The sequence below is a fragment of the Tinamus guttatus genome, unplaced genomic scaffold (assembly GCF_059628265.1).
Source record: "Tinamus guttatus ecotype Peru unplaced genomic scaffold, ASM5962826v1 Tinamus_guttatus_pri_ptg000098l, whole genome shotgun sequence".
NCBI classification, from domain to species: Eukaryota; Metazoa; Chordata; class Aves; order Tinamiformes; family Tinamidae; genus Tinamus; species Tinamus guttatus.
The window spans coordinates 871,511-887,903 of record NW_028288632.1 but is presented as its reverse complement, the minus strand read 5'-3'; the positions used below and the strand labels follow the sequence as shown (position 1 = coordinate 887,903).

At 44.3% G+C, this 16,393-nt stretch overlaps 1 protein-coding gene across 1 annotated transcript; it reads right to left on the bottom strand.

Moving 5' to 3' along the window:
* Positions 1 to 7,408: 7,408 nt before the first annotated feature.
* LAG3 (lymphocyte activating 3) lies at positions 7,409 to 13,998 on the bottom strand. Its single transcript, XM_088520728.1, has 8 exons — positions 13,944 to 13,998; positions 13,601 to 13,772; positions 13,196 to 13,422; positions 12,674 to 12,931; positions 12,188 to 12,481; positions 11,547 to 11,837; positions 11,163 to 11,278; positions 7,409 to 7,648 (listed from the first exon to the last, which is right to left on the bottom strand). Exons 1-8 carry the CDS (start codon positions 13,996 to 13,998, stop codon positions 7,538 to 7,540), a joined length of 1,524 nt encoding a protein of 507 aa, XP_088376854.1. The 3' UTR covers positions 7,409 to 7,537.
* Positions 13,999 to 16,393: the final 2,395 nt, after the last annotated feature.

Here is a 16,393-nt window from a genome sequence, read left to right as displayed (position 1 = left end):
CTCCATGCAGGCACTTGCCCCTTTGTCTGGAAGATGGGGGAGAGTGATAGAACCAAGATTTGGAGAAGCAGAACCAGGTAGACACAATATCAGTGTACATAATGTACCACAAGATCTGAAAGCAACACTGACCAGGCCTCAAGTGTGGCAACTAGTGCATTTGTGTTGTTGTATTTCTGGAAAAATATGGAGTTGTCCTATTACAGTGAAAGACTAGGCTGTGTGTGGCAGGAAATGTCCACACTGATTCAATCCAAGCTATGAGACTGTCTGGGCTGTCATGGGCACCCACTTTACCCACATTCAGAGCCTGCAAAAGCCCCATTCTTTCTGCAAAAGCTTGCCACATCACATCGGTATCTCCAAACAGTTTTCAAAAGCCTGTGGATGAAAATGTCCCTTCTGGGCCCTAGGTGGCAGAGTTGGCTGTCCTGCGAAAGGCAAAGCTGAGAAAGTCAGGATGTGATGGTAAGATTGGGCACCTTGGGACCTGGAAAGAGGCACTCCAGGGCATCAAGCTGGTACTTCAGTTTGCACGATACTGAGTTGTGTTTTGTTTCCCCAGCATGCTGTAATGCAGAGACACTGGCTTATTTTTAAACAGCTGGCTCATGTCACTGCAAATACCAACCAGTAATAGCATTCCCTGCAGCAGTGAAGCTACCGAAATGCATAGACCCATTTTCTGCCCAGGGTTGGGTTCCAGGATAGAGCCTCATCTTCCAGAGCTGTTACAGCTGTGTGGTGAATGACCCTTGTCTGGCTTGCAGGTACTTCTGGGGCTGGGCTTACAGCATGGAGTGAAATGTTTGCATCACTTTCATCCACGTATCTCAAAGTACTTTGCAAGCATTAATTAAACATCAGAATCCAGGAGGGGTGAATAATATTCATCAGCGAGTCTGTCTTATGAATATAACATTTCTCATAAATATTTAACTGCTTTCTAAATTCCATGCATGTCTCATTTTCACTTCACTGGGACAGTTCCTTCGCAGCACCTGTGGGGGAAATGGGGCTGATCCAGCTCATACTCTAACCCTATGGCAGAATAAGAAGTGGAGCTTGGGCACCACATGCCACACACCCCCAGCCAAATCTGTGGCTATCATGTTTCCCTGTGTTCTCCTCTGCAGGCAGATGCCCTGTCTGTCCCGTACCAGCCCTCTTGCTCTGTTTGACCATTGGCAATATTCTTGCAAACTGGGATCTGAGTAGTAGATGCTTGTATACCTCGATGGAGAGAGAAGGTTTCTAGGTTATGGTGGTTGCAGATCCCAGCCTATATGTACATGAAGTCTCTTCAAGAAAGTGTGAAAATGAGAAAAGAAAGGTCTCAAAACTCAGATGTCGAGAAGAACCATTTATTGACTCCACTGGAAAGTCAAGAAAATCCCGGAGAAGGGTCTTTGTGCAAGACCTGTATTTTAGTGGCAGCTAGGATGTCTGTGTCTAGCTATGTGTGAGCTGTGATGGGTGGAGGATACGCAGATGTATTGGGAACATAATGACTCCTCAGTGGTATGAGAGAGAGGGAGGGATGCGTGCTGAACATGGCAAGTTATCTTATGTCAGCAGCTTCAGAGATCAGGAGTTTTCTCTTTACGATGGAGTAACTGAGGCTCGTTGAGCTTTAAGGTACATTTCTGCTGCTAGACGTGGAGAGGTAGGAAAAAACAGACCTCTGGTAATGAAGCCTTATGATTGCCGCAAGAAGGTTAAATACCTCAGAAAGGAGATCAGCTTCTTGGTTATGCTGGATGGATCTCTATAGGCACTTGGAACCTCTTTGAGGAAGCTTGAAAAAAGGAAGAGATAAATCTCTGAACACACACTGAAAAGGTTCATTTACTAATGAACCTACCAAAGTAGGAAAATCAGGAAATCTCCAGAGATGTTCTTTGCAAGGGAAGTGGCTCCTGTACTTTAGTGGGGATTATGAAGTCTGATGGTGAAAGAATAGTCAGATGTACTGGTATTTCAGAGATTGCTCAGTAGTAGTAAGAAAAGGAGGTTTGGAGAATCATTAACTGAGGAATCACATCATCAAAAGTGAGAAGGACTACAGTGATCCTAGATGGAATCAAACTGATGTTGAGGAGGTGTGCCAGAAGTATAACAGGCAAAAGGGTGTTCTTAAGGACTTGTATGGGACTGATCTTGCTTATTACTTTCATCAATGACCTTGGCAAAAGAAAGCAGGGAGAAACTGGTGAAATACATATTGCAAAACTGGGAGTGTTTCATCAATGTGGAGAGGGTCTGCAATATCGCACTGAAAGCACTGACTAGCCTTGAGGCTTGGAGCATTAAAGTAGGATGCAACGCAATAGCAAACAGTGTAAGGTTGTACTTCGGAGGAGAAACTATGATAATTTTTGCTTTAATCTCCTGATCTGAAAGCAAAGAGAGATAAGTAACTGAGTGTATGATGCGATCACTGGATAGCTGAGTCACCAGTGTATGCAGAAAGACAAAAAGAGATGAATGCACTTGATAAAGCAATTCAGTAGGGGGAAAAAAAAATCTCAGAGTGTTTTGACAGTAGATGGCAGCACAAACCCAGGCCAAGACAAGAAGGTCCCTTTAGGGCAGAGAACCCAAGGTCCAGCAGAAGCTTCTGTGTACCCTGCAAGGCTGGTGGTTGTGGCCACTTTTGGAGGAGATTTGAAGGGCTGCATGACAGGAGGGACTGGGTTGGGCCTCTGATAGACCCCAACCAGGTTTGGCCTTAGCAAAGCTTGTTAATTTGTTACAAACTTTGTTGGGTGCCTATTCCTCAGGCCCAAAACCTGGACTCTTTTGCGCAGAAAAAAAAAAAAAAAAAAAAAGGTGGACGATGTCGATGATGTATTGGTGACAAGAGAGGAAGAGACAGGGTGTTCATGAGACAGACATGAAAAACTTAATGAAATGAAAAATAAGGAGCCCTTACCAAAGTTACCCTTGTGCATCATGCTCTGCTGATTTCACTGGTACAGTGTCCTGTGTTCTGTCTTACCTTAAGACCCCATCGCTTCCTCAGATGGCAGTGTGAAACCATTTCACAGATACAGTTTGAAAGGGTTTGAGAGCTGAAGAATGACTTCTTCAGAAAAGAAGTTTGAGAGCAGAAGCATTGAGCGTGGAGGTGAGCAAGAGAGAAACTTAGGGTAGACGTTCCTATAGGAGTAGTCCAACGTGATAGTGTTAACATCTATGTAATGGTTATCACAGGTGCTTTGGATCTCAGTCCTTGGCACAGACATAGTGCTTATGACAGGAAAGTTTCTTTAAGTAACCTGGTTCAAAAGAAACTTGGAAGCTAAAATGAACAACCCTGGATGTTTTGCTTTTGTTCACTGCTGCATCAAAGTTTCAAAGAAGTTCAAATAGAGTAGTGAAGCAGGGTTTCGTTTTGCAGAATTGGTGTTGATATTTTCCCCACCGATTTGCTAAGCAAGTATAAAGCTCAGTGTACTTTAATTTCCAAGGTCATTCTAGTCTGGTTCTATTTTTATTACCTTTAAATGGCTGTGTAGTATGTACACGATAGATTTGTTCTTTCCAGGTGTTTCTTTATTAGATGACACTATTTCCTTGTGCTTCCTTAGCCTCTCTCACTTGAAATCTTTCTGAAATCTGAATGCAAAGCACCTGGGCCTAGTTATCATTGTTTTTGTGATAGTGTTAGTCTTTCTTATAAGGAAAGATTAGTTTGGAATTAAAGATACACTTCCCATTCCTTTTGGCAGAATCCATGTGTAGGCTTAGTACTTTCCTTTTCCCCCTTAACTGCTCACCTCTGCCGGAAGGAAAACCACTGGTGTTTTTTTTTTTTTTTTTTTGTATGGTTGTATGGTTGATTGGTTGGGTGGTGGTTTTTTTTTGGTCAGGATTTCTGGTCCATTCTGGTCCACTGAAAACATTTCTTGTCTGATCTTTGTACCTTTATCTCTATCCTTAGGGCACTCCATCATAGCTCTTTCTCTAGGATGACATTTCCTTTGGGATAAATTTCCAGATGAGTAGCTTTACTGTATAGCCTCTTGGTCCTTCTACTTCAGCTACACTTGAATCCTCTGGTGTTCAGAAAAATGTTCCTACTTCCTGGTGTGGCGTTGATTCATCCTTTAAACTTCAACATTTGTGAGGCAGAGTTAAAGCTGCTTATGGCCATAGAGAGTTTTCCCTGCATTGTTGGCAGTTGGCTTTAGAACATTTTTTCCTTGAGCTCTGCTAGCCAAAGCAGCTCAATGGCTATGCTCATCACTTCTGTTAATCCTGTATTTTGTTGATAAGGTTTACCTGCATGGAGTAGTTTACTCGTTAAAGAAGCAAGACTGCAATATCTGTAAATCTTCAGATGACATTCTCGGGAACTCCAGAGCTTGCAGTATGGCACAAATACAACCACATGTGAAGCTCTGTAGCCTTTGTAGAAGGTCTCACCCTAATCTGCATAGTTTAGGCCCTAAAAACAGTGTTGTCCTTTTTATCACAGAGAGTACCATCCCTCTCCTCAGAGAAAACAGCTGCAGGATTGCTACAGAAATTCTAATGAATGTAGAGAGGTCTGCCATACACTTAGGTTTTATAAAGTAACTGTCTGTCGCTAACCATGTGTATGCCTCTCTCTAGTCAAACTGCCTCCAGGTATCAGTTCTTGGTGAAGAATCATGGAGCAAGAATGAACTATGTTACAGTAAATAGCTGGGTTCCTAGATTGAGGTTTACACCTTTGAACAGTTATTATCTTCTCCTTGCTCCCTTGGAGCTGCAAGGCTCACCAGGGCAATGGATCGATCCTATAGCACTGTGAATGAGATGGCTCTGCTGTGGACCTGAAAGTGGTTCAGAGGTGGAAAGCAAGGAGTATGGTTAAATTGCCAGCCATCATCAAGAGGAAGCAGTAGAGACTAGAAGTACCTGCATTAGGACGTGAGTTACAAGTGTTCAAGGAGGTAAGCAACAAGAAGGCCAAATCTATACATGACATAAAGTTATTTAAATTTCTCATGAGATAAGAGAATGACAAGAGCTTTGGAGACATCTGAGAAAGTTCCTTGGTAACAGGAAAACCAATGAAATTCGACATCACTATTTGCAACATCATATCTGGAAGGAATATGTAGACTGTGTAAAGACTTTCAGGCTTCATTTTGCTGTAACTGTACGAGGTCAGTGAAGAGCCCTAGACATCTTGACAGACACTTTATAGGGGACACAGTGAACAGCTTGGTAAGAACTCACTGCTGTTCAGTGGGGAAATGCAATCAGAAGAGCAAATAAGGCATCAGGAGTTGTGAAGTGCAAAGCAGAAGCGGAGAATGCAGGAAATGATATTATGCCGTTGTGTAAATCAGCAGTGTCCCCCATCAGGCTGCTGTAGGCTATTTTAGAGCAGAGAATTAAAGGAGAGTTGCCAAGACATAGAAATGGGTCTGAATAAACTATTAGGCAGGAAGTCTCCCAGATCTGGGATTTTTACCTGAAAAGCAATGAGCTGAGAGGGGATAGGCAGTAAGAAAGAGGGAGGTGTTGTAAAATAATGACCAGCCATAGGAAGGTATACTGGGAACCTCTTGTAGATGGTGTGACAGGAGAAATCAGCCGATGAAAGTGAAAAAGAATTCTGAAGAAGCTGAAGAGGAACATTTTCACATGATGTGCGAGCAGACTCAGAACTTATGGCCAGGGGAACAACGATCAGGATTAAAAGAGAGATCAGGAACACATTCGAGTAATGTGAACATCCAGGCTTATAATAGGTAATGCCAAAAGTATTCGTTACAGAAAGGGAGAGCATCCCATGAGAAGAAAGAGTAATTGCTGTCAGACTCTGAGAATATCTAACCCCAATGGGAAATGCCTCCTCTCTATCTCTGATGCATTCTGGTCAGGACACTAGCAGAGAGAAACAGCTGGACTAGATTGATCAAGTCCAGCCTGAAAAAAAAAAAAAAAAAAAAAAAGTGGCAACCTACATTATTTTATAGGAAGATGCCTAGTACCAGGCTGGACCCCTTTTCCTCTCTGGTCTCTGTCCTCCTGCCAATCACCCCTAAACTTTCAGTGTCTATTTGAAACCGCATTGATGATTGAAACAAACTGTTCAGTCTTCTGATACATTTCTACAGAACAAAGTGAACTTGGTATTGCTTTAAGTAAAATGTATGGCCGGCTGAATAGCTAAACATCTGTGTTGTACAGAGAGGTTAGTTGGGACTTCTTGGGTGCTTCTCCAGTACCTGCAGTGAGGTGAGGGCTGTACAGCAAGAAGACCTGTTTGCTTTCCTGCTGAAATAGTGAAAAGATGACTTGGTAGTGAAGCCTTATACTCAAGTCAATGGAAGTTCCCTTCCTATATATTAAGAGTTTAATTTTTGGACCAATGCAATGCCTCCTTGCTTGAGGAGCCACACTCCAGTGTGAGCCATATGGCCAGGGAACAGAAGCTATGTAGGATACTCTGCTAGTGTGAATTTCTTCTCAGAAGGCACACCATTACTCTTCAAAGGTGATAGAGCAGCCCTCTGTAACTGTTTAGCCAGGAAGTGAAGAGATTTTTTTCTAAGATTTCTAGATGAAATCTTAATAGATTGAGGGTATTCAGAAATGGGATCTGACAAGTTCACTCTTACATGTAAAGCCTCAGCATCTGATGAAAGTGATGGAGATTCCTAGCATCAATGGGAGATCCATAACAAAAATGGTGTGAGAACCAAGAAGGAATGAATGAATGAGCAGGGAGAGTCAGAAAGAGGAAAAAATGACTCAGCAGAAGAACAAAAACGAGAGACTGAGTTTGTAATTCTTTCTTCTTCGGTGGCATTTGATTTCACCTTCCTCCCCCCTCCCTGTGTCAGAAATTATCAGTCAATTTCAGTAACATAGGAATAGAAAAAAGAAAATTTCTTAGAAGGCACTTAACACAGAGATACACCCAGAACTATCAGTAGGCACTCTGCTCCACAAGCACACATCAGGACCAAAGGGTTTTTTTGACTGACTGATTTATTCGTGGTTTCAAAATGAATTTCTAATAAAATAAAATGCTCAAAATGGTCAAAATGTGCAACATGTGCAGTCCTATGTGGGGTCCCCTCTGCCACTGAATGAGTGCAGGAGCAGGCCAGTGTAGAAAGAGCGAGAGGATAGTAGGCAGCAGGGAAGAAAACACGAGCCAGAACAACTAGGAGAGCTGGTTTCCAGCCATCTTGCCCATTTAAAAGCCCCACCAGGAAAGGCCAAGAGAGAAGGCAAGAAGGAGAGGCAAAGGGCAGGAGAAAGAAGTGAAAGAAACAGGCAATAGCTGCTGGTTTCAATAGCTCCAAAGCTTTTGTGCTGCCTGCTACCTTACTGCATCAGGGACTCTCAGCTTGCCCTGGTGTGCAACTTCCAGCCTCTCAGCAGGTACAAAGCTCCCATGGCATCCTGCTGTGTGCATAGTGCCCCTACACCCTCTTGTAAAGTCTGCATGGTGCCCATCTCTCTGCAGCATGGCACACAGAGTCTCATCCTCCCATGCAGACTGGGCCTGGCATCCCTGCTTCCATCAACACTTAGTCTGCTGGATCTGTTCTTCCTGCTTCTTCTCCAACTCCTCCTTCCTTGGCACACTGACTGCAGCTATCCCTTCCAGCGCTGGGAAGGCAGGGGATTGTACCTGAAAGGGAGAAAGGGGGCAACATCAGCCATGGGAGGGATGTAGACTGGCTCTAGTCAGGGCTTCCACCCTGACACAGAAGACAATCACACTACCAAAACCCACAAGGTTCCCATTCCCTCCTAGAGCCAGGGAAGGAATCCATTCTTGCTTTCTGGCACATGTGGCTTCCTCTGGGGAAGGCTGGCCTGTTGCTACACTCTCTGATGTGTAATGGGCATTGGCAGTATTAAAGAGAGGCCACTTTTAAGAGAGGTCAAAGAAAAATCTAGGCAATGGTTGGGCCATTAGTTGGGTTAAATGGTATCCAAGGTTTTGATATATCTTTTCAGAGAAAGAATAAATCAACCATGAAGGTAAATGGGAAATAAGAAACAGTTAAAGCAACTACCTTGCTGCTTTGTTTTAGCAAGAGGATTTCAAGACAAGGAAAAGGTAGATTTGATGACTCCTGGTGACAATAAAGAATATGGTGTCGCTTGGAAAATTAATACAACTGAAAAGATAAGATTAGTAGAACTGTGTGGTAGTTCTGATCTGGACTAAAAGAAAGGGACTTGAGTAGTGCTGACAAGTTTCTGGCATGCTGTAGAGAAGAGATAAGCACAGGTCTTCGAGGATCAGCTGTGGAACCACTCATAAATAATATAGAAAGTGTCAAGGTGCTAATGAGATTTGTACATGATACAAAGTTGAAGAGCATCATTCGTAAGAAAGAAAATGAAAATGTCACCCAAGAACCAGACATTTTACGGGAATGGAATGGTAAGATAAATGACATTGAATGAAATGCAAGAGTACTAACTGCAAAGGGGTTTGTTCAGGAGATCAGAATAGGAAATCCCATTATGATCAAGGGGTATCTATGAGCTGCCAGTATTAAACCAATGCAAGAAAAACAATAGTAGCCTTAAAGAATGCCAGGCAAATGTTTCCAGCAGAGAGAGAGAGGTGCTAAAGCCTTTACACAAGGCACCACAGCTGCACGCTTGCAAAAGATAAGCCCAACAGGAAAACTAGGCAGAGAAGGGTGTAAGAGATAGTTAAGGGATAGAGGGCCAGAACTGTAACTTCTTTTCTTGGCAATGGAAAACTGGGGTGGCATATATAAATGCTTTGAGCGCTTAAATATGCTGGCTGATTTCGATCCCTTTCCTGCTAACTGAGAGTTCACAGTTATATCAGGGTTTCTCTCTGAGTCCTTAGGTCTTAAAGAGCTGTTGTGATTATTTTATCCAACTGCCAGCCTTTATAGTCTTAGAATTACTCAGGGATCTTCAGGACCCCAGATTATCCTTCAGTTTATCCTTTACAATCAATGCTGATTAAGGACTGAATGACAAAGAACCTGCAACAAATCCTGCTGCTGTTAACCCCAATGTTAAAAGCCCCATCTTGCTTCTATCCAGATGTTGCTTATTTCAACTTCCACCCACTAGATTTTGCTGAGAATTTGAATTACTGCTCTCCCGTCTCTCATCTTCATCTCATGGCAGGTTCAACAGATGGAACTCTCTCGCTAGGGCAAGGTTCTCTAGACTTTCGATCATCCTGGATCCAGTAACCTGGTAACTGTAGTGGTCAGCTGGAACCCTGCCCTGGACAGCATCACCCTGAGTATAATAGGAATGTTCAGTTTGGGCCCTTCTCAAGAAACTAAGTAAAAGACATCTGCAGTAAGATGCCAGAAGCAGCCAACGTAAGTGTGAAGACTGAGTCAGCAACAACAGATGCTGATGGAAGTCACTGTCTTGGGGCTGGTGGGTAAACACTGATACCTGTCCTTGCAGAGCTGCAAGAGATGTTTTGAAGTGTGGGGAAAGATGCGCTCACTGCTTCCCTCAGAAATTTACCCAGAGGACTAAGAAGGAGGTTTTCATAATCTTTTGTAGAGACAACTGATGAGTGAGGATGCTGGATCAGCTAGATAGAAAGAGAGAGGACACCCACTTCTCCTCTCCCTCCATCTATTAGAATTGCAAAAGGATGCAGCCTTGGTCTGCTTTGAGGACACTTGTTTCCTCCTGCCACTGCCCAGCTAGTATTCATTTCAGAGCCCAGGAAGCACCCAAGTAGAGACAGTGAAAAAGGCAGCGGGATGAGTTTTCTTCTGTGCAAAATTAAGTTTCCTTGAGAAACCCCTAAAAGACAGTCTTGAAGGAGAAAGTTGCCAGGGAATTCAGATAAGCAGTAATGTGGCTGCCCGCTTGTTCTAGCATTCCCTTTTCTGGGTTGGAGACACCGATCACAACCCCACACCATATAATGTACCAGCTTTTCCTTCTTCTTGTGCTACCTGGCCACAAAATGGCAGTCTCTTAATAGACACATGTTATAGGAGATGAAAGCAAGGTCCAGAGACTGGGCCATGGAAATAATTAAGATATCAAGCATTCGAACTATTCTTTCCTCAGGAAACAGTTCATATTCCAATATGGTGCTTAGGAAATGGGGTGTTTTCTGTTGCTGTTGTTGGACAACAATATTCTATTACTTCATTGATGATGAGGTATTTTTCTGCATGGAGACTGACCAAAACTCAAGATTTTCTTAGAAAGAGCCTTTTTTTTTTTTTTTTTTTTTTTGCAAAGGAACTCATCTTGTCAAAATCCATGCTTTTAAGCATTCCTACTTTTGATACCTCAACCTTTTCAGAATGGTCTTGAATATTTAGGATTTGAAATTCTATTGTCTTCTGTGATGTATAAATTTAGAGGCACAAGTTTATAAATGCCTTTTCTTGATGGCAAACTGAGCATGCCACAACAAATCACTTGAGTTAGGTGGAAAAGGTCAGGTTCTAGAAAAGCTAGGTGGCAAAGATGGATGCATGAATGAATTCTAGGAAATACAACACAACACTCCTGGAATTGACTAGTCCAAACTCTTTGTAGAAATGCTGAAGCTTTAAATGGAACAATGTCACTCAGGGCAGGTAGTGGGGAAGCTAGCAAAAAAATCTCTGCTTACAGGTGAGATCCTGAAAACAGATCTGTCTCAGAGGGAGAGGTCTAGTAACAAGAGTTTCTGGTGCAAGCAGTGCTTTGAACAGTCTTGGGCCTTCTTATGGAGCAGGACTACATATTATACCAAAGAGGCCAGATAAAGTTGAAGAGAGAGGACATCTACAAAAGCTTGGAAATAACCTCTCATCTTTAAGCATGGCTTGATTTCTGTAAGGATAAATGAAAAAGTCTCCAGGACTGGAGACTGTGATGTGATTGTTCCCTAAGTGTTCTTATCCCTCCTCTGAAACCTCTAATGTGCTTCCCGACACCAGTCAAACCCTGGGGCTTAGCCAGACCTGCCCATGCCCGGAATGAGACTTTGACATCATATGCATGACACCCTCAGTAGGATGCCTGGGCCCTTTGCTTCCCAGGTTTCCCCACTCATCCCCCTGCTGCCATGTCCCCAAGACATTACATAGCTGAATCTAGAAGAACCCAGGAGGGGGTCAAATAAGGGGTGATATACAGGAAAGCTGATAGATGTGGGGTGATGCACAACTTACCCTTTTCTGTAGGGCCAGAGCCAGAACACAGACTATAAGCAGGAGGAAGAGGGTGATTGTGAGTCCAAAAGTAACCTGCCCACTGAAAATGGTGGGAGGGCTGGAGACCTGGGCACCTGTGAGGAGGAACGACAGTTAGAAAGGAGGGGACGGGAGGGCTGAGTTCGTACTGGAACAAGACTGGCATTGCACAGAGGCAAACTAGAAAAGGATTCAGGGAAGTGAGAGGAGCAAAAGGAGAAAATGATGACTGTTAATCCAGGATGGTGATAAGAGTGATCTATATGGTCAAAATGAGATGGATGGAATAAGACTGAGAGATGAGAGGACACCAGGTAATTAAACAGGGTAAGAAGAAGGAATGGGGTACAGGAGAGACAGTACCCATGATGTGCAGTCCATATTCCACTGCTCCTAGTCTTCCTTCTGGGCCATGTACACTGCATTCCCATGTGCCCATATCCTTCTGTGATACTCGGGGTATTTCCAAGGTAGGGCCTGTTGGTGATCTGTGGCCCTCTGAGTTATGGGAGTTGGCCATAAGCAGCTTGTTGTTAGTGGAAGATGAGGTGAGGTGCTTCCACCGGAAGCGTTCATGTCCCTGGGGGTGTGTGACACTACATATGAGGAACAAGCGAGATCCCTCAGAGACTGGTCCTTGGATGTTTGGGGTGACTGCAACAAAAGAAAAAAGAAAACTAACTTCAAGAAAAACAATAGGCTGTTCTACATCTCCTCCTCCTCCCTCCTTTTTCTATGGCACTCCCCCTGCATTACATCCTCTACTTTATTTCTTTTTCTTCCTCAGTCCTCAAAAAGAATAATCAAGTTAGCCAGGAAAAAAACTCCCTTCAAGAGAATCCAGTGCAACGCAATGCCCTGAGTAGGGACCTAGTTTTCTGAGTTGTGGTGGGAAACTATGAAGAAGAGCAACCTACAGTCACTGGGCTGATGTGCAGGGAGGTTTAACTGCAAATAGCAAAGGACCCCAGAGAAATCAAGCACCTTCATGTCTCTCTTCTCACCTGTAACCACTGCCAAGGTAACATTCCTGCTGATTGTCTTGCTGCCAACAGAGACAGCACAGTGGTACTGCCCTGCATCACCTGAACCCACCACAGAAAGATGAAGGGGAAAGCTTCTGCTACTCCAGTTCTTAGAGAAGCCCCATGTTTCCAAGTGTCCTCCTGCCAGGCGGCTCCAGTAGGCTTTTACTCTGTTGATCCCAGAGGTTCTGGGCAGGTAGCTCAGAGTGCATGGTAGGTCAGTTGCAGAGCCAGCCGCAGCATAGACTATAGGGTTGACTGGGCCCTGAAAACCTGAGTGAGAGAGCACAATGTGACATGGCAAATAGAAAGAGCCTTGCAGGAAGATGAGACAGAAAGGATTTTAGCCAGGGAGGCAGGGTCAGGGTGAGAGTTGGATAGTTGGAGCTGCTGCAGCTAGTCAGTGGCCACACCCAAGAGAGCCACGGGGGGATGCTGGAGTGGTAATACAGACACTGAACTCACCTAGAATTTGCAAGTTGTGTGTAACAGAAATGATCTCATTATCAGAGTATCTGAGCTGGCAGTGCCAGGGACCTGAGTCACTCATGGATGGACGGAGGATGGACAGAGTCCCATGGAAGGAGCAGAGATTGCCAGAGCTGGAGACCAGTTGCCCATTGTGGAACCAGCGTGTCTCCACAAGGCTGGCCCGGTGACTAGAGTTACAGCTCAGTAACAGGGGCTCGTTTTCTACCACAAAGCCAGGAGGATTGAGGGTTACTGCAACAAAAAGAAAGCGGAGGGAGAGAGCTAACATTACAGTCTGACCACCAAAACATCTCTCTGCACATCTACTGTCCTAGTTTTGCCCACCAAACAGCCCTCTCCAGAGTTCTGACAGAAGGCAAGAGGAAGCTGTGTGCATTCAGGGATCTGCTCCAGCTTGTTATGCCAAGCACAGTATCCCCCAGCCCATCCGTACAAGCTCCCCCGCAGCAAACTCAAGATTTTCCATGGTCTCTGATGAGATCCATCTTCTCCTACCTGTTACCACACCCAGCTCCACCTGGCAGTTCTGGACCTTGTTGCTGTAAGACACCTGTGCCTCGTACAGTCCCGCATCCTCAATCCTGACAGGGTCGATTTGCAGGGAGAAATTGCCATTGCGTAAGGCATGGTCCTGGACTGACACTCGGGGCCTCATGGGCAGGGCCATCTTTCGGAGTCCTGTGTACTCCACCTCCAACACCATATGTGGCTCCTGGTGGGCACTAGAAGTGAAATAGTTGTGTGGGTATGTGCCAGAAGCAAACAAGACATTAAGGGTGAGGCCAGAACTTTAGGGATCAGAAAAGAGGTAATGTGGGAAAGCAGGAAAGAGTTTCCAAGTGTCTCCCACCTGCTTTGAAGTTCCCTCAAAAACTCAGGACCATCTGTGCTGTTACGTACCTGCCTCCATGCCGCTTCCACAGCACAGATGTCTTGTCAGATAGCTGTTTCCAGCTGTTCTTCAGCTTTTTAGGACTCAGGTAGCAAGGCAGCACTGCTGAATTCCCATCTCTGGCCCACACTTTCTGCACTCTCTTTTCTTCCTCTGCTCTTCCTGAGAGGATCTTGCCAGCTATAACAAGATAGAGGATTCAGCAAAGGATGACTAGCAAGTAGAAGTCTCTCCCCAGTTACAGTGGGGACAGAAAGGGATGAATAAGACAGATGTGTCAAGGACAAAGTAACACCCAGACACATTTTATTGAAGTATCCTGCCCTCCCTTATATGTTCAATCCCTCTTACCATTGAAAACCAGCAGAGTGAAGGCAACAAACAGCAACATGTACACCAGTCTCATGGTGACATCCAGGAGCGATGAGGGGCAGTGTCTTCACACTCCGTTCAGTGCTCGATCAAATCCAAAGCCTTAAAATATGAGCGAAAATGAGACATGGACAAACAAGATGTTAGTGTGGGTGTATGAACTAAGTGGGGCTTACTGGGCTTGCTTGCTCTTGTGCTCTCTTTCTTTCTGTTCAAAGAATTTCCCTAGATGCCCTTATATTGTAGGTGGGCAGCTAATTTCCTCGCATCACGAAGAAGATACGTCATGACCAAGAAACCAATGTAAGTCTGAGGCACGTGAAGATAAACCTGAACACAGTAAGAGAGAGAAGGAGGGAGACACTGTTCTAAGCATCTTTTAGTGGAAACTCTTTGGGTCGCTGTTGTTTTTCTTACAAGTTTCGCTTCTACATAGACAGTGGAAAAAGTGTTAAAGACAGTTCCCAGCAAGTGCCCTTCATGTTTTTCTTTCATCTCTTACCTTTTTTGGTTTGATTTTTCCGCCTCTCACAGTGTTGCTCAATTAATTGTTTCAGGGCTTTTCAGACTGTCTTTGTCTTTTTTTGTTGTTTTTTTTTTTTGTTTATTTTGTTTTGTTTTTCCTTAATTCCTCAAATGTGGCTAAGTTCTTGGCTTTTTCTTATTGGTCAATTCATAGAGAGCACGGGTATGAAAAAAGTAATAGTAACAAGTCAGGAAAACAACAAAAAGATTCTATGGTTAGCTCCAAGCAGAGTACATATGACCCATCAACCTAGAATCTAGGAGCAACCTGAGACAGACCTCAATTGATTTTGAGGAATGTAGCAGGGGAAAGAGGAGTACCCAGAAAAAAAATTGCCAGCACTGAGAAGTGAGAACTGACTGTTGTTATTTTGTGAGGGATGTGAGGAAGCAATCATCCTTTTTTGTCATGCTGGGGAAATGCCTCCAAGCTCTTGTGCTAAGAGGGCTTGTCCTAACTACAGTGTACCTGCTCAGTTTTGCACAGGGTAATACATTTCCATTCCTGTGCTTCTTGGGGCCCCTTTTCCTCAGAGAAACCCCACTGTTGTGGCTCACTCTTTCCAGCACCCACTGGCTTTGACTCTTTCAAACTTAATCAGCCCTTTGTGACTAGTGTCAAACATTTGAGCCCCTCACCTGCACATCCTCCAAGAGCTGGGCTGGGGCTTTTCTTTGAGGTGAGGGAAGGGAGGTGACTCAGCTGTGGCAGCTTCTCTATTGCAGGATTGTTGCTTGCTCTCCAATTTTCCTTAGCTGAGCGATGAATGTGGAGAATAAAAGAAAGCAAATGGTACAACTCACTTCAGCAGTTCCCTACTGCATTGATCTCTCTTGTCTCTTTTTATTACATATAACTCTTCAAATTTTAATGAGTAGCCTCTGTGTATGGGAACCTGGTGCAACTTACTGTGCTGTGATGTTCTGGGAGGAAGGCCAGAGGTCTTGCTAGTAATGGTCCTTCATGCCTTCTGTTTTACACAACTCATGAAGTTGCATGAGAGAAAAAGGTAAGAAAAAAAGATGGAGGAGAACTTGTGACAATTGGCAGGAGGTATTTTTTCCTCCTGTTCAAGAAAAACAATTTGTGGTGCCCAGTCCAAGTCGAAAGTGTCAATTTCTCTTTCCCCCAAGTCAGCAATTCAAGAATGGTGTGAGTGTGTGGGTGAAGATGAGAAAGAGAAGGGAGACTAAACCAAAGTGGAGAGGCGCGTAGGACTCCACAGCCAGGTACCATCTGTTCCACCTCTTCCCCTGACCCTGCCCTATGAAGGCACAAAGTTCTTTCGTCTCCTCCTTTAACTCACCCCACTTTTCACTCTCGTCTCTTAGACTCAGTCTCCCAGCATTTTTTCCATCTAGTTCCTGGAATCACTCCAAACTGAATCCATGTTCTCACTCTAGGAAATGTTTCTTTCTTGTATGAATCAGCAAAGGATAAAGATATATTCTTATCCAGCTGCTGCTTCCCCAAAAGGGCACTGTCACGAGGAACTGGCGGAGAGCATAAGAAAGCAGCAAAAGCTGTCTAGCACGGGGGGATGTTTTGGGCTGAGGGGTTATTACGCTGAGTGAGCATGTTGTGAAATGAAGGTTCTGGAGACACAGTTTTACTCAGCACCAGGCTATCTTTAGCAAAGACACCTGTGACGTTTCTCCCTAACGACCCATTTTAAATGCTGACTCCACTGAATGGCATTTTCGTCATCTCTCAGAACAGGACCCTGTCACAGTAATAACAGTGACAGGAATAAGATCAGCACAGGGGCACCTTCTCAAGATGGTATGCATGGGCTCCTTTGGGGCTTGAACAGCAAAGGGGTTGATAGGAAAGAGTATGGGACTATGGCAGACATATGGGGAATGGAGGGCAGGCTAGGACTGGAATAGGCCAGAGATGGAGC

Excerpts from the sequence above, each read along its gene's own strand:
- LAG3 (XM_088520728.1), bottom strand. The coding sequence starts at position 13,998 with ATGAGACTGGTGTACATGTTGCTGTTTGTTGCCTTCACTCTGCTGGTT. Across the intron at positions 13,773-13,943 it reads CACTCTGCTGGTTTTCAATG|CTGGCAAGATCCTCTCAGGA; the intron begins GTAAGAGGGATT and ends ATCTTGTTATAG. Across the intron at positions 12,482-12,673 it reads ACACAACTTGCAAATTCTAG|GTTTTCAGGGCCCAGTCAAC; the intron begins GTGAGTTCAGTG and ends TCTCTCACTCAG.